General features: G+C 45.2%; 1 protein-coding gene across 6 annotated transcripts in view; it reads right to left on the reverse strand.

The window, feature by feature from the left end:
* BPTF (bromodomain PHD finger transcription factor) overlaps positions 1 to 20,333 on the reverse strand; it is a 2,119,711-nt gene that overhangs the window by 368,080 nt on the left and 1,731,298 nt on the right. For all 6 annotated transcript variants that reach the window (XM_069655028.1, XM_069655026.1, XM_069655024.1 and 3 more), the window contains one exon: positions 11,107 to 11,332. In XM_069655028.1, the coding sequence (XP_069511129.1) occupies positions 11,107 to 11,332 (226 nt within the window). The remainder of the gene's footprint in view (positions 1 to 11,106; positions 11,333 to 20,333) is intronic.

Genomic DNA, 20,333 nt, shown 5'->3' on the forward strand with positions numbered 1-20,333 from the left:
TTCCCTTTTGCTGTTCGGGAATGTGCATCTGATTTACAAAGTTTGTATCAAATTGTTTAATTTCTCTGTCATTCCCTTTTACTTTTTGGGATAGATCTACAAGGCATTTCAATTCCTTCAGCTCCCTCAGGGCCCCAATAACCTGTCCAACCCTTTCCCTACCTTAGGGAAGTCTCAGGACTGTCTCCAGTCCCACCTGGAGGTGGAGCAGAGCTTCTGTGCTGCTGTGGTCTGTCTCTTGAGGCTCCACAGCTCCAGACTCTCCCTCACGTGTCTGGCTGCTCACGTCCCCGTTCTGGGTCTGCTTTCGCCAGTCGGGCTTCTATTCTCTCTGCCTACGGCCAGATCGGTCTGGGTTGGACCTCTTAAAAAGTTGCATCTCTCTGCGTCCCAGGTTCCCAGCCTTCGGGTCTCCTGCAACTGAGTGGGTGTATTTCCGTGCTCCTCCAGGGTTGGCCTGAAGCTTCATTCAGTCCCTCTTCCCTTTTTATGATTGGGGCTGTCTCTTAAAAGCTGTACCGCATGTGTTGGTTCTGCGGTGGGCTTTTGTCTCTTGTTCCATCTCAGTGATATGTTGTATTAAGCTTGGGTTAGTCTCCCTTTTCCTCGACCCAGTATTATTAACAAGACCCTCTACTACTATAACACAGAGTTATGGAGGACCAGAGACGCCAGAGAGTCGGGACACCAAACGGCTAAGTGAATACCCTGTTCTACCAGGGCCATCGTCACTGGCCCCATGAAGGGTTCCCCTACCCATGAGATCCACCTGCTGAGTACCAGCCCAGGGGGGTAATCGGGTAGTGGCTTCACCTCCATGGCCCCATGAGAAGGGGTGTCCTCCATAGAAGCAGTGACAGTACCCTGGGATTCGTCAGACCTCGTACGTGAGGAGGCGCAGCTGTACCACGTGTGCTTGGCTGAGGCATTGGAGGCACTGCAGGGTTGCTTAACTTGCAATGAAGCCCAGTTACTAAAGCTTGCAGAGTGGCTAGGATGCTAACGAGATATTGCTATGAGCCGGTGGGGGTATTTCCTTATGTAGCGGTGCGTGTGCCGGGTTTGCTCTGGGAGGAAGCACGTCCTGTCTGGGACTGGAGGGATTCTCTTCCCAAATCAGATCTTTGCCGTCATCAGAAAACAGTGAATGGGTCTGCCAGCCAACTAAGGAGTAGACTGTGGTGCAGCCAGGAGTCCCCAGGATAGCCTTGGTCTGAGCTGAAGGAGATTTGAGAGTCGTCGCCTTCATTGTTGACGGGGTCGTGGTCGCCAAGGAGGACATGGACGAGGCTCTTGGTATCTGCACCGACAGGGACGTCGACTGAGTCTTACTTTTCAAAGACGAGGAAGCCTAGCCTTGGGGTCCAAGATGAGGACAGTCTCAGCGATTTTTCCATCGATCCGGAAATTGACTGGCAATCCGTCAAAGGTACTGTTTTCTGTGAAGAAGTACCACCAGTGGAAGGTGTTGCAGAGTGAGCATTTGTTCCGCTTCTTGAAGCCTCCTCATGCGACCTGGACCTCTTGTTGGAGGTGGTGCTGTGAGCCTCAGCAAGGTATGACTACGGACCGAAGCAGTCTCACAGGCCTCCCCCGGCATCATAGAGCTATGCCACTAAACTCCTGGGGGCGGTCTTGCAGCGTTTTATGACAAGAGTCGGATGGAGGCAGTAGAGACAGTTGACTTGGAGTTCCTGCACAAACACGTTTTTCAGGCCGCACCGAGCGCAGGCCTTAAACTCTTTCTCCTGGACTCAGTCATGATGTAGGCCACAGTGGCAGAGAGGAAACGGTAACGAGGAGCCATTCACTGATAAGCAGATGAAGGGCCCGGAACAACCCACAGGCATCGCCGGAGCAGGGGGGGATCACGAACCATCAAAGTAGAGATTTATGCCCAAAAAATGAAGAAAACATTTAATTCTTTTAAAGAGCTTTTTCCGAGGACCCCCAACCCGAAATGTGTGATATGAAACTGAAGATGGCCTCCAGGGGTGCAGCTAAGGGAGCCTTTTCCATTGGCTCTGGGCAATATGACCCAACATGACAATACTAGAGCACTAAAGTAACTAGAGCAGTATACTAGAGTACTAAAGTATTAAATATAAACTGCTCCATGTTAATGAGGTTTCCCAGCCTGACAGCAGGAAATATTTACAGCATGTGAATCTATGAAATATCCAATACTAGAGAAACATACCTGTTCTGAAATCCACCTTTTAACGTAAAGTCATTGTCTTTGGTGGAGGAACATGGGCATGGAAGTTGTGTATCTGTGGTCCTTTTAGGTGACCATGACTCATCAGTACACCCTTCCTTTGCAGGAAACCTAGTTTAAAAAAGTATTATGTACTGCATCACTGATCGAAGCACCAACTACTGCACTGAGACAATTGCTTCTATAAATCCTCAAAAGTAGCCAAAACTTGGTGACTTATCTTTAACACTGTTGAAGACTTGATCTTAGGTTAAAGTGGGATTTATTGGGTTTAGTCAAAGTGTACTAGTATGGTCTTAGAGTCAAATATTGTAAGTCTATGATAACTTTTTTATAACATTTCTTCCTGTTATCTTAGGTCATTGTAACAGTAGTTTACTGTAACTGTGTACATTCTAAAATGTGTTGAGGGTCCGATATGGACACCGCACTACGTTTTTGTAGGTATGTATTTATTGGTTTGCTTACATTTTAGGATTTTGACTTAATGCATCTATGTTAAATAAAGGTCATTTTTACACCTACGAACAATTTATTGCTGGACAAACTTTGTGTATGTCAACTGTATTTTACACCAAGCCCCTGATCTCGTTTATCGAAGCCTTAGTGCTCAGCCTGGTAATCAAATGAAAGTTTGGTTAGACTTTTGTGGTAAACCTTTGCAGGTCCAATATGGCTGGCTTCTCAGAACTCATCAGTGGTAGTTCTGGAAAACCTCCTATAATATGGCAACTACCCTGTTCACCTAACCAACACCATATATCCAAGTTGTCATGAATAACATGTATGATGTATTATGTTGTATGATACCACCTATAGCCGATCACAGGTCCCTGCCTTACTGTAACCCAAGGCACAACCTGTACCCAGTGTAACTAAGTCTACTTACAAGTAACAGCGCCACAATGCCCCTGGGCTGCCTGCGTGCTATATAAATGTAATAAATAAATAAACATCCATGCCACAATATCTAGCTCCTGTACGATTTACTGTTACCTGTAAGGACACCTCAGGGATCCACCCCCCTATACAAAAGAAGGGAGTAGTTTCTTACCTGTAAGTCCATTTCTCCAGGGTTGGTATCTTTCATGGATTCATATGCTTAGAATATTCCCCGTCGTCAGGCTAGGAACGCTCGGTATATTTATTAAACGTTTTCCATTGGAAAAAAACTCAACACTTCTGTGTCCTATCTACGTCCTTTTGGCCCGCTTACGCATGACCCAATAGGACGTACGGTATAAATAGACCCGCTCCCGCGGCTCCCTTCAGATTTTAACCCCCAAAGTAGTAGGGGGCATATCAAGTTTGCATTCAGGGGAGGCCGGCGGGCGCATGTGAATCCATGAAAGATACCAACGCTGGAGTTACAGGTAAGAAACTACTCCCTTCTCCAGCATTGGATCTTTCATGGATTCACATGCTTAGAATAGATTATATAGCAGTACTCCTACTCTGGAGGTGTGCAATGCAAACCAGCACTACAAGAACAGCACATGCAGATAGCAAGACAAAAACCTCCAACCATAGTACATTGACAGGAGGATATTCCCCTTTGTTGGGGCTTACCTTACTGAAATAGATGTTGCGGGACTGCCCGTCCCATCTGCACATCCGCTGTATGCTGTTGCTCTAGGCAGTAACGCCGAGTAAAGGTATGCGGCACCGAACAGGATGCCGCCTGACAGATGTCCACCAACGGGATTCCGGACCACAATGCAGCCAATGACGAGGTGGATCTTGTTGAGTGAGCCTTTGGACGTCTTTCCAGAGGCTTCCCTGCTTTAGAGTGGCAGAAGGCAATAGTTGACGACACCCAGCGGGCTAGTCCTTGTTTGGAGATTGGTTTTCCTTTTACAGAAGGCCCATAAGCCACAAACGGTTGTCTTGTGCGCCTAAAATCCTGAGTACGACTCAGATAAAACTTCAATGCTCTTCTGACGTCCAATGTGTGGAGAGGTTTTTCTGCGAAGCAAGAGGCTGCGCGAAGAATGTTGGCAGCACTATCGAAGAATGTTTGTGGAATGTAGTTGGAACTTTTGGTATAAAATGAGGGTTGGTTGCCAATACCACCTTGTCCTTGAAGAATCGCAAGTATGGGGGATCAATCACCAGTGCTTGCAGCTCCAACAGTCTTCTTGCTGAAGTAATAGCCACCAAAAAGCCATTTTCCACGACAAACATTTCAGGGATGACGACATAGGTTCAAAAGGAGCCTTCATTAGACCTGAAAGCACCAGATTGAGACTCCAATTAGGAGGGAACTTTTTGGCTGGAGGAAAGGTCTGAAATAACCCTCTCAGGAAATGCTTTACCAATCGATCGCTGAATAACAGAGTTGAATGCCTTTTACGAGTAAATCTTGAAATGGCTGGCAAGTGAAGCTTTATGGAGGAGAAAGACAACCCATTTTTTGCTAAGTATAGCAAATATGGCAGAACTTGTTCGGACGCGATGTTTAGAGGGTTCACCCCCGGTTAATCCCTACACCACCCACAGAGTATTTTCCACTTACACGTATATGAAGTATTTGTGGACAGAGCCCACGCTGCCTCTAAAATTCGCTGGCAATCTGAAGAAATGTTCAGGGCCCCAAACTCTGAGAAGTAAGGAGCCAAGCCGTCAGGCTGAGGGAGCCTGGGTCGTGATGCCAAATCGCTCCCTTGTCTTGGGATAGAAGGTCCGGAGTCTTCTGGAACCTCACTGGCTCTGTCACCGAAAACCACAGCTGTCTTGCCCAGTGAGGAGCAATTCGAATCACATGACATGGATATTTGTGAAAGCACTGGAGGGTCTGTCGAATGAGCGTAAACGGAGGGAACGCATACGCGAACCTGCCCCTCCACGGGAATTTAAACGCCTCCCCCAGCGAGCCGGGCTGTGGCCATCTGCTGGTCAAAAGTCTGCACTTCTTGTTCTCTCGGGTTGCTAAAAGATCCAGAGAAGGATGACCCCATTTCTTGAAGATGCTCGACAGTTGTTGATCGTTCAATTCGCACTTGTGCATTTGATTCATCTCTCTGCTGAGAGAGTCTGCTTGCACATTTTTCACCCCTGGCAGGTGATAAGCCACTATGTTTATCTCCTGTTCGAGGGCCCAATGCCATATTTCCTGAGCTTCGGTCGAGAGCGTTCTAGAAAAAGTGCCTCCTTGTTTCCTGAGGTAGAACATTGTTGTTGTATTGTCCGTTAATATTCTTATCACTGATCCCTGTATGCGCAGTAAAAATGATTTCAGAGCCCAATGTACCGTTTTTAGCTCTAGCACATTGATGTGAAGGGTCGACTCCTCTGGGGACCATTGGCCTTGAACCTGTAGGGATCCCAGATGGGCCACCCATCCTGTCTGAGATGCATCCGTTACCACCGTCAACTGAAAATCTGGTTCCTGCAGGGGCATCCCTCTCGTCAGATTGTCTGAGAGCTGCCACCACTGAAGCGCTTGTAGAAGCTTGCTGCTGATGCTCAACTTGTTAGACCACAATCCGCGACTTTGAGACCATCGGTCTGACAGAAATTCCTGTATTGGTCTCATGAAGAGACGACAGTTGTTCACTAACGGAATACATGACGCCATTGGCCCCTAGCAGCGACATGTATTTTCTGACTGACACCCTGGTGCCAGTTTTCCACTCCTTCGCTTTTTGAGTTTTTGAACTCTCTCTAAAGACGGCTTCACTAGTCCTGAATGAGTTTGGAATTCCGCGCCCAAAAATACCAAGCTCCTTGAGGCAGCTAAAAGGGATTTTTCGAAGTTGATTGCAAAGCCTAACCGCTGCAGCAGTTGCATGGTGGCCTCTAGGCTTGCTTGCGCCACCGCCGGCGACGAGCCACATACCAGCCAATCGTCCAGGTAAGGGTAAACATGACCACCTTTTCTTTGCAGCCATGCTGCCACTGGAGCCAAGCATTTCGCGAACGTCCTGGGAGACGATTTCAGGCCGAATGGAAGCACTTTGAATTGGTAATGAATGACCGACCAAGAACCTTAGAAATTTTGACGCATGGGTATGTGAAAATATGCGTCTTGTAGGTCTAACGACCCCAGAAAATCCTCCAGCTGTATAGACCGGATGACCTCCTGAAGCGTAAGCTTTTTGAACTTCAGGCGTTGTATAGTTTTGTTGAGAGCTCGAAGGTCCAGAATGGGTCGCCACTTGCCATTGGGATTTTTGACCACAAAGTAACGGGAGTAAACTCCTAGACCTCTCTCAGCCACCGGAACAAATTCTATAGCCTCTTTTTGCAGCATAAGCACAACCTCCTGTTGTAATATGTGAAGATGGGGTTGTGGCGAGTACACTGGTGGAATGTGAGATGGTATGATCTTGAACTGCAAAGAGTGGCCTAGTTTTACCGTGTCCAACACCCAGCGGTCTGATGTTATTCTTTCCCACTTGTCGACGGGACACTCTGCCTCCCAGGACATTCTGAAGATGGTCATTGTTGGGATTTTTGATTGATTGCTTTAGGTGGACGAAGACTGTCCTCCTCTTCTCCTAGAAACTTGGAAATCTCGGCTTCTTCGTGTCGCTTGGACAGCTCGCCTGTAACCTTGGGAGGAGTAGGATGACCTGTTCAAACTCCGATCCCTGGATGCCACGAACCGGGAATTCCCTGATGCTCCGCGGAAGGGGCAAAAAGACCGAAATGCTCTACCACTTTGTAAGGCTCCCAGCTACCTTGCCGTGTCTGAATCTTCCTTCATGCCTTTAAGGGCTTCGTCCACTTTCTCCCCGAACAACTGCTCACCTTCACATGGCATATCGAGCACTTTATACTGGACCTCCGGCCTAAAGTTCGTGCATTTCAGCCAGGCTTGTCTTCTTAACACCTATCCGTTATTTATTTGCTTGAATCCCAACTCCGCCAAGTCCACGGTGATGTTGATAGAGTGGTTTGATGCCTCTTCCCCCTCACGCACCAGTAACATGGCTGTTTTCCTGTGCTCCTCAGGTAGATGTTCCAGGATGGGGGCCAAGCGATGCCACATTTCACGGTCGTATCTTGCCATGATAGCTAACGAGTTAGCCGCCTTGACCGTCGTTGCTCCCACTGACAAAAAGCATCCTGCCTTCTAGCTTCACTGTCCAGAGGTGTTGTACACTTGTTTTGCGATCTGGCTTTTCTGGCAGCCGCTGCCGACACTACCGATTCCGGGGAGGGATGTGTGGTCAAACATTTAGGAGTACAATCCGGGGATTTGAATTTCTTTTCCAACCTGCCCTTCATTGCAGGTTCCGAAAATGGATGGCGCATGCTTCAAAAGCCTTCCTGCCAGACGTGGTCTAGAATGGGAACCGAGAAGACCGACTTCCTCCTCTTCCCCATACGGTCAAATAAGAAGCATTCCTTCTTTTCTTCTTCTGTGGTCGGACAAAATTCAATACAGGCTTTCCCCATCAGAGCGTGAAAGGAGCCAATGTCATCTGGCGGTGACGGCTGTGCCGGGCTTCTAGGAGCTTCCGCTTCTGCCTCCGGTTCCAATGTAGGATCCCTCGAAGGGGACGATGAAATGTCTGAAAAGGAGTCTCTAGGCCCTTGATCTGACTCCGAATCTTGCAATTCCCCTTCTTCTGGGTGTGAGCGCGGAGGTTCCTCGCTAACCGGACGGGAGGCCGGCAACCCAGTCGTTGATGTTGACCGTGGAGCGGGACCTGGCGCGTCGTCGACAGGTATCACTGGTATCCCTGGAGGTGTACCTATGGGGGGTAACCTTGCGTCTTATTGGCTTAAGAAAGACTGCAGCGTGGTCAACACCTGTAAGGATAACACCAACTGAGGATTTAGCAAAGACAATGTAACGGGGGCATTCTGCATTCCCGAGACCGTCGACGAGCCAACACCTTGCAAGCCAAGATCAGCTGGACAAACAATCTGTTCATGGTCTTCCTCCATCGACGATACTGAGAAAGCCGATTCCTGTTGCAATAGGGTATCTGGCAAAACTGCATCCTACACTGCCGGTTGCCAAACCTCTGGAGGACCCACCGTCGACGATGTAAATTTCGGAGCCCCTTCAATCGTCGCTGCCGGGGTCGATGAGGCCACTGCAGGTATTGCCTGCGCAGGTGGTAGTGAACCAGTCGACGACGGGACTCCCGTTGACGACGGCAGTAGCTTTGACGCGGGCTCTTTAGGCGATCCCACCATTTTGGAGCTAGACCTATGCTTCGTCGAGTCTCTACTCAAGGAAGACCTGTGATGGTCCCCTGAGGAGGAGGTCTTTAAAGGATCTTTCCTGTCTTTTTTTGACAAAGAGGAGTCTTTCGCCGGATGTTTTCCCAACGAGGGACATTTTTCTGTAGAACGTGGCTTCTTCGCCGGAGGCTCTACAGATACAGAGCGGCGATGAACTACCGGGGACTTAGGTCTCGATGCCAGACTGTGTGCAGACCCTACCTCCAATGAAGGGTAGGCCCCTTCATTCAGCCACATCACAATACGCCTATTACGGTCTCTCAGCGTCTTCTGTGAGAATACCTTACAAATCTCACAGCTGTCCGCAGAATGATGCGGGTGAAGACAAAGGCAATCCATGTGCCCATCTCCTTCGTAGACTTTATTCAGTCCGCACGTGGCACACGGGTGAAACAACGCCTTCCCAGACATTGGAAAAAGAAAAAAATTCAACCATGTAAAGAGTAGAAACACGAGGTGCTCCCGCTACTTTGGAGACGGTTGAAATCTGAAGGAAGCCGGGGGCGGGGCTATTTATACTGTACGTCCTATTTGGTCATGCGTAAGCGGGCCAAAAGGAGGTAGATAGGACACAGAAGTGTCGAGTTTTTTTCCAATGGAAACGTTAAATATACAGAGGGTACCCAGCCTGACGACGGGGAATATTCTAAGCATGTGAATCCATGAAATGGAGAAATATTCATTTGTTATATCGCCCTTCATGACGGAGACCTGCCTCTCCGTGCGGGACCTCCTATCAAATCCGTGCTGCTCACTGTAGTATTGTTGCCAAGCCGAGCACTTTGCTCCCATGTTCTCCTCTCGGCCAGAAAAGTCGCTAGCAACCAAAGGCGGCCACACAGAAAACTGTACTAGGGAATTTATACAAATAACAGGCTTAGGGCCTCTTGGGCAAACATCTGGAATTTGGGTCACTGATGGAACTTTGATGAGGCTTCATCAGGCAACATGGTCCATAAACCACTGAGGAAATAGGAAAATTCTGACTGCAACAGCAGCCAATTCAAAGACTGACTGAAGGTCTTTCCGAGTCGAGATCACTTATTCACAGCCTGCGCTCCAGCCTCATCTGCTGGATAACAAGGTAAGAAACCTTGTCTCACAGGCAGACCGAACATAACCAGTATTTGGATGCTGCCTCAGAAAAGCCTCTGGGTGGCTCTAGAATGGAAATCGTGAGTGTGGTGACAAGATGACCTTTATCTCTTTCAGAACCTGCATCACTTTGAGGGGGACTTGGGCCTTTTACAGTCCTCTCAGGGGCTTTAATATGTAGCCGTGAAGTAGGACCACCTTCCAAAAGACAATGTCAAAAAAGAAAAAGGAATGCTTGTTTCCAGTTGAATCTCTGAAGATTTCATATCCCTGCTGTTGATATATAAGAACAGTGGCCTGTGGAGGTGCCAATAAGTTCTGCTTGCATCACAGTGGTGTCAGATATGCATTCCAAGACCCTCTGGTGGAACCTAGTGCAAAATATTTCAATTTTTATGTCTAGTTTTACACATAGGGATATTTTGAAAGAGGAAGTGGATTTCCTCGGCAACTGGTTTCGACACATCGCAGATTGTAAAGAAGAACAGTATGCAGTTGCCATAACTAGATACATATCCTTTGGTGTAGCCACATTCAGTGGTGCATTGACAACCCTGGTTATATACAGCATTCAGAAATTACTAGGACTTATTTAACACGTCTCTAGGAACAACACACTGACAAGCTGAGTACGATTGCAACACTTTGGGTAATAGGGTCTAAGGTTGCAGAAAGAGGCAACATAAAAAGGCCCAATATGAAGCTCCAATTTAAGGACCTTTTGTCATCCAATAAGCAGAACGTGCTCTGTTCCACAGCCAACCAAAATATCAACTAGTTGGTATGAAAGAAGCTTGCTTTTTCTAAACAACGTTTCTAATGGCACAAGGTTACTCATTCCAATGTGTTGGTTGAAAGTGAGCTGGTGCACAATGACCCTCTCGTGGCCGTATGCAAGTACCAACCACAATGTAACACAATGACGAGCTTTTCTCAGTCACAAACCTTTCAAACATTGTAAAACTGTTAGGAGGCAGTGACGGTGGCTTTAAGAACATCAGCGCATTAATTAAACCAAAATCGGGCTCTGTGCCAGCATAACAAAGCTGCATTTCTCAAGCTGATTGACAAAAGAGCACATTCATGCATCACAGTAGGTATTTAACAACAATGCGTCTATCAACACACTCCAATATTCCCACTATGATGACAGAAATTATGCATTAGTACAGACTACATGCTGTGACAACCAATTATGCTGCAAGCGCCTGGCCATGCCAGTCAACAGGAAAATTGGCAAGAAGTACAAAGCCAACAAAAGAATCCAAGGGAATGAGCAGCAGCTTCTATCCACCCATCTTTGAAGGGCCATCCCCACGAGTTGGGATAAAAGAATCTGAAGATTTTTTTTGTCTGTTGCAGGTTGATCAGTGTCTAGAAAGTATGGCTTCATGTAAATAAAATTATTTTCACTGCTCCTGGTCGCGCTACACCTACTCACTCACCTAATGGAATACCGGTGGCAATATTGTAAGCTTCAGCAGTTAAGCACAGTAGAGTACAGCTGATGATAGTGTGACAGTTTGTATTTGTAGCAAGCTGAGGGTGTGGACAGGGAAGGTGGTGGGTAAAAGTAATTGGAAGTTGCTTACCTGCACTTCTATTTGAAGATCTTTGTCTAGAAGTGCTCTTTTTTTTAATATCTCAGCTTTGAGCTGTTCTTTATGTTTAAAAAGCAGAGCTGAGAGTTTGGAAGCATTCTGCTTGCTGCGCTTCTGTTCAACATTTTCTTCCCGTTTCCGTTTCTTCACAGCTTGTTTTTCCTCTTTGTCAATCTTATCCAAAATATACTTCATCACCTGGTTGCATACAATCATTCTGGAAAAAAAAGAATGTACACATATTTCATAGTGAACATGTCCAGTCATTCCCAAGGCATGAAGAGCACTGTTCATAAAATACCCAAGTATTTAAACACTACAATTAAAAATCTCTCTGTGGGCCTTTTGCTTCGAAGGTAACACAAGGTTAAGTACCACATGTGCACAGTATCCCTTTATGGAAGCAGGATGCACAAACCAGAAATATGCATAGAGACTGCAGAGAAGCATGTTACCCCATCACAGACATTACGGAAAATAATTAATGGGTTATGTTGGGTAGGTTTTTCCACAGCCACCTGAAGAGGACTTGAAGAGATCTAACCAGAATGGAAGAATAGCGTGTCCACCAAGTTAGACACAAACACACTCCATGTGTGACGTAGCAGAAGAGTCAGGCTTCACTCCTACAAGGGGATGGGCTGGTACCCAATAACAATAAACCATATAGTTGGGGCAGAATTTACTTTTTGGGGGGTCCTACAGACTATTTTATGGGACCACCTCTGCTCTTTTTGCTTCCTAGCACTTTACTTGTTGGGTTTTCCTATTTATTTTTGTAGTCAGAAGACTTCTGATTCCACCTGCCACCTCATTCATTTTGACCTTACTTAAGATATATTGTACTGAGTTACCCCATAAGGCTCCACATCCTAGGGGTACCTCTCAGGCATAATTTTTGCTCTCGATCATTTTATCACCCTACTTGGTTTTGGGCCGTAGACTGGTGGTTATGTTATCCAGTATTTATACTGCACCCTTCACCACTGTAGTGATCTAAACCATGTCCGAGGGTTGATTTATTCTGACCCCATCTGGGTGTTGCAAGACCATAGTCTGTTGATACTGCGGAAGAAGGTTGGAGGGAATAAAGAAGGGGATATGCAGGTAAACAATCCACTGCAGTACGGTAAAGAACACGTGGGATGAGGTAGGATATGGTTGTGGTAGTATGAATGCATGTTTTATAAATTAGATTAATTATTTCTAATCATGAGAACATGTCAAGAATACACAATTCATTAAAGCAAAGGTTTATTAATTAGAAATGCTTTTCTTTTGTCTGCTTAGTGTTAGAAGATCTGAAGATCTGTTTTCTTTTGTTACGTACATTCATTGTTTTGTGAAAAGCTTATTTTTGTATGCTAAAACACAATAAATAAAAAAAGCAAAGGCTATATTGTAATGGCAACATCTAGACAGGTGATGCCTGGTAAAAGATGATGTTGGTATGAGGTTACATGATGAACACTCACTGTATGGTGGGTGAGAACTGGTTTTGCCAAGCCAGCTGACTGAGATGTCAGCTCCAATAATTGGCCATGTAAAGATGAATGCTTGGGAAAAACATGGGGTAAGAATCAAGGAGACAACCTGAACGTTAGGCAAACAGTATTAAGCTGTAAACTGGATATAATCCAGCTGCCGTTTTAAGGTAGCAGATCTACAAAGCAAAAGAGTTAAAATGTCCTAGTAAGGTGGGATTAGTATTAGGTTCGATATACCGATGTGGGTAATACAAGACGTGAGGAACAGTTATGGTGAACAGTGCTACAGAACTCCTGGTACGATTTAGTTCAGTAGGTAGATGAGTTGTTACACTCAGTAAACTTGAACATGCATTTGATAAAAACACTGAACAAAACCTCAAAACTAAGCCCACTCAGTTTAGAACCAAAGTTGTAGTCCAGGATTGATAGTTGAGGATTTTAAGGGGGGTTATAATAATGATATTGGAGGGGAAAGTTATAATAAACTAGTGGTAATAATTCCAGTGTAAATATAACCAGAGGAAAGTATAGTGAAGGTATAAGTATACCCAAACACAAACACGCCCATATTATTAGGGTTTTTGTAATGCACCAGTACACCACCAAATTAGTCTCAGAGCGCATAAAGCATTGTCCGAGTTATGAGGCAGGCGGACCGCGTTTTTCATGGGACTTCGCTGTATTCTATGGGTCACAGCTCCGTAGATCGAGTGGGATGATTGCAATTAGGTTATAAATCCTGGGTAACAGATTACCGTTTGAGCCTGCCATGCTTGGCAAGCAGAGCATATACACATTGAGTGGAATGCTGCTGTGCAAATACATCGAGGTTGTCACAAGCAGCCTATCGATGCAAGTCCTCCATGGCTACAAAGATTTTGATTAGTTAACCAGATGGTATTCTAAGATTCCTTACATTGCACCATTGACAGTGTACAGCAGGCCAACCAGGGCCTCAATTCTCATTAGTGTTTAATAAAGTGGCCTGCAATTTAATTAGGTTTGCACCAGTTTTGCTACATCATCTATAATATCATAAACTGTGAGGAAATTAACCCAGACTATGACAAAGCAAGACCAAATGACCCATGCGAAGATAACCCAACGCAGAAAAGCAGGTAAATCAGGAAAGGGCAATTTAAGCACAAGACCAAAAACACCCCCAGTTCCAAGCTGATGCAAATATATGTTAAGGTTATCATGTAACTGAATAAACTCAATCTACTACAATGCAGCGAAAGAATGCGCAGCAGGAAAGAGTTAACCTAATTTTACAGAATAAGCCAAACCGTTACTAATTGCTTCAGTTGAAGCGATCCTGGACTGTAGCGATTGTTCATGGATGGAGATGCAGGCAACATGCCTTTCCTAATTGGCATGTGCTCCTATTATCTAGATGGAATAGACCTAGAACTGAGCAATCATAAGGCAGCTGAATGAAGCACTATGTGTATGCTTTTGCATAGAATTACACATTAGCATTATTGATCCAGCCTGCCCCCTGAATCCTTCCCTCCTATAGGATCAAATCACATATACACATTGGATGTAGATGCCAGGGGAGGCATCTTCCCTAGTTAAATGCAACTAACCAAAATACACTTCAGAAAATGGGAAGCCCTCACTCAGAATCCACAGCCCATACTCCCCCACCCATAACAAAAATGTGCAGAAGATAAAATACAGAGCAGCAACATGGTAAAATGATATACAAGCCACAGCAGGAGAGTGGCAGAGTATATTAAAAAGGGTGGGAGAGCCCGGAAATGAAACAACAGCGGCTTTCAGCATCAGGTCGCACCCGAAACAAAAGATGTCAACAAAAGATGTCGTAAAATTTCTATTTGATTGATGTTTTTACAGAAGCGACAATCGTTGTGATGGATTTGTCTCTAATGGCCATTATTTCTCCAGTTTTCAGCAGGTTTAGACGCATTTGCATGAAAGTTCTGCTCAGCTGTTTGTTTTTCAGGTACCTTCTTACTTCGTTACCCTTCTTTAGATCAGAAGAGACCTTTACAGCAAGTTTAAAGGATGCTGCGTCTTCTAAGGTTTTATTCCAGTCTAGGTCTGTTAACTTATTTATCGTTTTGCAGGGATTATTTATAAGCTCCTTTTTTGATGAGCATATTTCTTCCAATAGGCGCGTGTTGTTCGAAGCCCATTTTGTTAGCACACTGTTTTTGCTGCTTTCAAGTTCTTTTGCGATTATTTCGAAAGTTTTTGGCTTCGGTTGTTGGATGACCTTGCGATGAAACAATAAGGATTTCGATCACATATTGTTTTCAGTGATGATAGGAAAAGTTCTCTACGAACCAGAATCACTGGGGTTGAGGGTGGCAGTCCCAAAACCTGCCGCCAAAACAAACCTTCAAGTTTAGGCCAGATCTTTGCCGGAATCTTAGGCATAGCTTCGGTTCCATATGTTACGCTTGGGACCACTTTGACCCAGTAATAGTTCAGAATCGGTATCAGAGAAAAGCGACAGTATTTTTTGTCTAGCGTCTTCATTTGCGATATTAAAGATTTCATTTTGGCGCACATGTATGTTTGCATCGGTTTCTCCGAGGAATTGTTGTTCAAGTTTATTCCAAGATATTTAAAATGTGTCACTTTTTCCAAAATAACCCGATCGGCGTACCATTTCGATGTCTTTGATAGTTCATTAAGTTGTTTATTTGCCTTTGTAGGCCTACCTCGGTTTGGTCCATCAAAATGATATCGTCAGAGTAGAGCAGACGCAAGACCTTTGAGCCGCCTGCTGTCGGTGGAAAGGCTCCAATTCCTTTTTCACTGACCTCGCAATCCACCATATAAGCGTTGTAGAGTCTGCGCGAGTGGACATCCCTGTGTGATGCCTTTAGCTGTCGGGATATCAATTGTTTGGTTACCTTGTCGACTAAATCTTACTTTCATGGTTGTTCCTGTGTGGAGAGCTTTAAGTGGTCCCAACAGGGATTCAGGACAGTTCATTTGCTTCAGCTTTCTCCAGAGGCGGTCCCTCTTGACTTGGCCGAAAGCTTGTATTAGGTCAACAAACACCATAAATACTCTCGGTCTCCCCTGCAAGATTCTTGCTTTAAGGCTGCTTAAGAGTAGGATGTTAGCTGTGGTTCCTGTATGCTTCACAAAACCCTTCTGAAACAGGTTGGTATAATCTGCCTTTTGTAGCCATGTCTGTAGTTCATCCGGAAGTAGGGCCGCGAATACTTTACCAATCACATCAAGCAATGCGATGGGTCGATATTGGCGTGGATCGTCCTTAGCTCCCCTTTTGAATATAGGCACTTCATTTGCTATTTTCCATGAGGGAGGAAATGAATTGAGTCTATTGCAATTTTGGAAAAATTCTGACATGAGTTCGGCCCATGCTTGCTGATACTTTTTTAGATCTATATTAGAAATCCCATCCAGGCCCGGGGCCCTTGAATTCTTAAGTTTGGTGATTTTGAGTGTGATGGACTCCAGATCGCACAGAACCTGCCATGGCCCAGGAGTTTGGGGAGGCGATGCCAAGACATCCTCTTCAGGGTGTTTATATAGATTTTCAAAGTGTTCCACCCATTGTTTTTCCCCCACGTTATTTGAAATGGCGGCCATGATATTTTTCTTTGTTGTTCTTACTAATGACCAAAAATCTTGAGGTTTTCTTTCAGAGATCACTCAAAGCATGGCCTCTGCGTAGTGCTGGTACATTGCTGATCGATGTTGGATCAGCCAATTTTTGTAAACATTTTCCGCGTTTTTGGCCTTCAGTAGGTTTTCCAGTGATTGGAATTTCCTTGCTAGCTGCTTTAGTTGTCGTAGGGTTTTCCTTTGTTCGACCAATTGTCGATCATATATATGATTATGCGTTTGCAAAGGAGCCCTTTTTACCGCTTTCCCAAGATGGTGTACAAAGAGGAGTGGTACATAATCCACCATTGTTTTTGATTGGGGTGAGGTGTTTGTTGGGTCCGAGTTGTAAAGTTCAAATTGGCTTGAAATTTCAGTAATGGCTTTTTCTGAGAGTTTAAAGCGTGTGCCTCCATCATTTATTTCCAAATTGGCTATCATATGTTCTCTATGTTCCTGCGGTGCATTCCATGCCGTTATTAGAATCTTATGGTCGCTGTTTCTAGTTCTTTGTACCTTAAAAGAATCGCTCAGAGGCAACATGGAACTTGAGACAAAGGTATGGTCGATTGTACACCTCTGGTTCTGCTGTTCCCACATTGGTATTGATTGGTTAGCTTTTGCTCTTAACCAGCGGAGATTATGTAAATCACGGGCATCCATAAGATTTGCCAATTTCCTTCCTCTCTCCCCATTTAGAGATTGTTTTCTTGAAGGACTACTTTGTGTTGCAGTTTGGGCGTCCGACTCCGGCCCCTTTGAAGATCTTAAAGTTTTTTTCTCAATGGCTCTTGGTCAACTGTTATTTTCAATTTCATTTGGGGACCCCGGGGCCTCCTGTCCAGGTCTCTCACTATCTCAGTGGAATTATCCGGATTCCCTCTGCTCCATTTTGTTCTAGGGGGAGAGGAGACTGAGTTTTCGTCTTTATATGACCTTTTCAGGGCCTTTTGTGTACAGCCTCCTCTTCTCCCTTCTCCTTAGTTAAGTCATCTGCTCTTTGGACGATCTATCTCTTCTATGGCTTCTGTTCGTTACATCGTGGTGCCTCCCATTTTCGGTGCAACTGGTCACATGTTCATCCCGGAGGACCTTTCTCTCCTTACGTTTTCCAATTTCACTGGAAAATTTCACTTTTTGCTGGATTTTTGGGGTTTATTTTTTTTTCTCCTGCTAAGAGTGAGACTCTTTTTCTCCCACTCTAAGACATGATTTGAGATATCCTTTGACTTTGCAATGTGTTTAATGGGTTATGGGGTCTTTTACTCCATAGGGTTTCATGTGGTTTTTGGTAAGTGTGTAACACAGCACCCTCAGTGCAGTAACACAGGGGTGTCATAGTGACCCCCCAAACATAGACTCCATACCCTGGGACTGACTACTGTCTCCCAGGGCATGTAAAGTCACCATTGACTTTACTAGTCTTAAATTGGGAACAGAACCAGTACAAGCCATCATATTGTGGGAGTACTGGTAGGGGTAATTAGATTGCCCCTGGGTCTGTTTTTCGAGGGGTCACTGTGCAGCCCCCCCCCCCCCTCGTCGAGTTTCTGGCTGGTGGCAGTGGTTACCACGCGAAATATTCCACCGGAATATTTCCTATGGGATTTTCCCATTCATTTTAAACGCACCACTTTTTGGTGCAATGTTAAAGATACCGCCGGGTTATTTATTTAATATTTATTCCCCGGTTGGGTCTTTTTGCCCGGACTCAGTTTTAAAATTGCGTTTGTGTTCACCTCTGTAACTCCAACTCAAGTCGAGCCCTTTGTTCCACTTTTTGGCGGGCTTCTCCACAGAAGCCTCCAAAAGTGGTGCCACTCTGTCTGGGTCTACAGGATGTGTGGGAGGGGGGTTTAGGCACCCTGGACTGAGTTGCCTTGGCAACTCAAGTCACACTCTTATGTGATTGGCCCAGTGGTGAGCCGCCGCCTCACCACTTAGCATGTTTGAGTGACAGCTAGGACTGATGAATGGGGGTTTTCTGCATAAAAGCAGGGCTTTGGGGACTGGAACTTGAGAAGTCGCCACAGGACCAAAGAATCCGAAGAAGGAGAAGCTGAGCCGACCTGCAACGACGACACCACCGGTGGAGCCCTGCTGAACCGTCTCACCACTTTTGCCGACGACAATGGAGATCTTCATTCCGAGGAGTCTTCTTCCTTTGACTGGTGGGGATAACCAGTTTGCCCGCCTTTTCGCCTTCCCAGAGCATCTCGTGGCCGCCTTGCCTGTGTCAAGCACCCCGGAAACCGGGATACCACGATTTACCACTACCGCGAATAAAAGGGTAGTACCTTTTAACCGGAGAACTCCGCGGCTGGTTTCTTCCCTGGCAGTGCAACGACCTTCAGCTTTCCTCCAAGTCTAGATCTTCTCTTCCTCTGGACGATGCCGTGACTTGCACCCGCTGCCAGGGACAACTGCCCCCGCTGGAGGATCCTCTCCATCTTAAAGGTACTGTGCCCGCCTAGCCTCCCTTGCAACGGTCTGTACGGGGTGTCTATTAAATCCTCGACTTACCACCTGGGCTGACCCTAGGCTGGCTAACTGAACTTTTCTGAGCTGAACTAATTCCTTTTTGAACTCTCTGCAAGACTTTTCAAGCCTCTTAAACTGTGATCTTGGGCGCATTGGTGCTCTGCTCTCTCTAAGAAGGAGCCTGGCCTCTGAACTTTTTTTTTTTGCTCACAAGTAGACCTGCCTTGCTGGGTGCTTCTTAAGTATTAGTGTTGGGTGCTTTTCTAATTTCTGCCTTTTCCCTCCCTTTTTTGATAACCTATTGGAGTGCCATCTTTAGTTAAGCGCTCACCTGTCTGAAAATAAGTGGTGTTAACTAAGACTTGTCTAATAAGAAATAAGGGATGTATATATATTAATAGTGACTGTGTTTTGAACTTGTTTACATTAATAGTGCTGGAGTGTTTCTATAAGTGTGTATTTAAATAAATAATTATATACTTTGATACCAAAGCTCTGGTCAGTGTTTGCTTGTGCTACTGTATTTTGGTACCTATCTTGTATACGCTATATACTGTCTAACTCTTCTTGAGAGAAGTCTGGCAGCTCAGCCACAGCTACCAGGTAAATCTGGGTGGTACAGACTGCTACCAATTGGGTTTACTGCCAACACCTGTAGTCCTAAGCCTTTTGCAGTGGTCCCTAAGGGAACTGCACAGGTTTCTGCCCAACACCGTGGAACATTTCCTGAGCTTGAGAATGCTGCTTCTTGTACGGAACCCCGAGGATGAGAGATCTGTAACCTTCATTGCCTACAGCTAAGAGGCAAACAAGAGAACCATTATTCTTTCACAGAATACTAATTTGGGAATGATTGTAACCCACTCTGTTAAGAGACTAGAGGCTATAAAGAGAAGTAGTTGTTGGTTTATCCTAGCAGGTGAAAACACCAGGAAAGGGATCAATTGTAGTTAGTCCTGGCAGGCAAGCATACCAGGAAAGAAGATGATGATGATGATATGAAGTACTGTGGTTGTGGTAAAAAGGTGTGGTGAAAGAGGAAGTGTTAGTTCCATCACCTTGTCTTGATAAACTGTTACATTGCAGAAAGTGATTATTGAGTCATCCCGACTAAAGTGTTTCTTTTGAAGAAGTATGATGTGCTAACAAGAGCTTGGCCTTTGAGAAAAGATTTGCATTGATTAACGAATTTATGTTTTGGAGGAACAGACGTTTGTTTTGCCAAGCAGGAGATTGTGGAAAAATTAACATATGCTTTAATTTGTGAACAAGCCCCTGGAAGAGAGAGATTCACTTTGCCAAGTAAAACGATATATTGAATGGAAAAGACTGTGTATGCTACACTGAATGGAACTTTGTCATTGCTCAGAAGTTTCTTGAACTTGGACTTTGTTTTAGATATTCCTGAATTGATCTAGGGGGAAGAGAATCCAGCCCTGGTCACAAGGATTACTGTTTAAAGATTTTGGTTTTGAATCAATACGTTATTTTGTGGAATTTAAGACAGCAAAAAAATGAACCTTGCATACTTTTCTTGTTGTGTATATTAGTGTGAGGGTCAGATACTTTGGCTTGGCTCCTGAAGTCAGAGTTTGGTCATTTAAAACTACCTCAAAGGTGTATGGAAATCCT

The sequence above is a fragment of the Ambystoma mexicanum genome, chromosome 3q (assembly GCF_040938575.1).
Source record: "Ambystoma mexicanum isolate Mex_15411 chromosome 3q, UKY_AmexF1_1, whole genome shotgun sequence".
In the NCBI taxonomy this organism is placed as follows: domain Eukaryota; kingdom Metazoa; phylum Chordata; class Amphibia; order Caudata; family Ambystomatidae; genus Ambystoma; species Ambystoma mexicanum.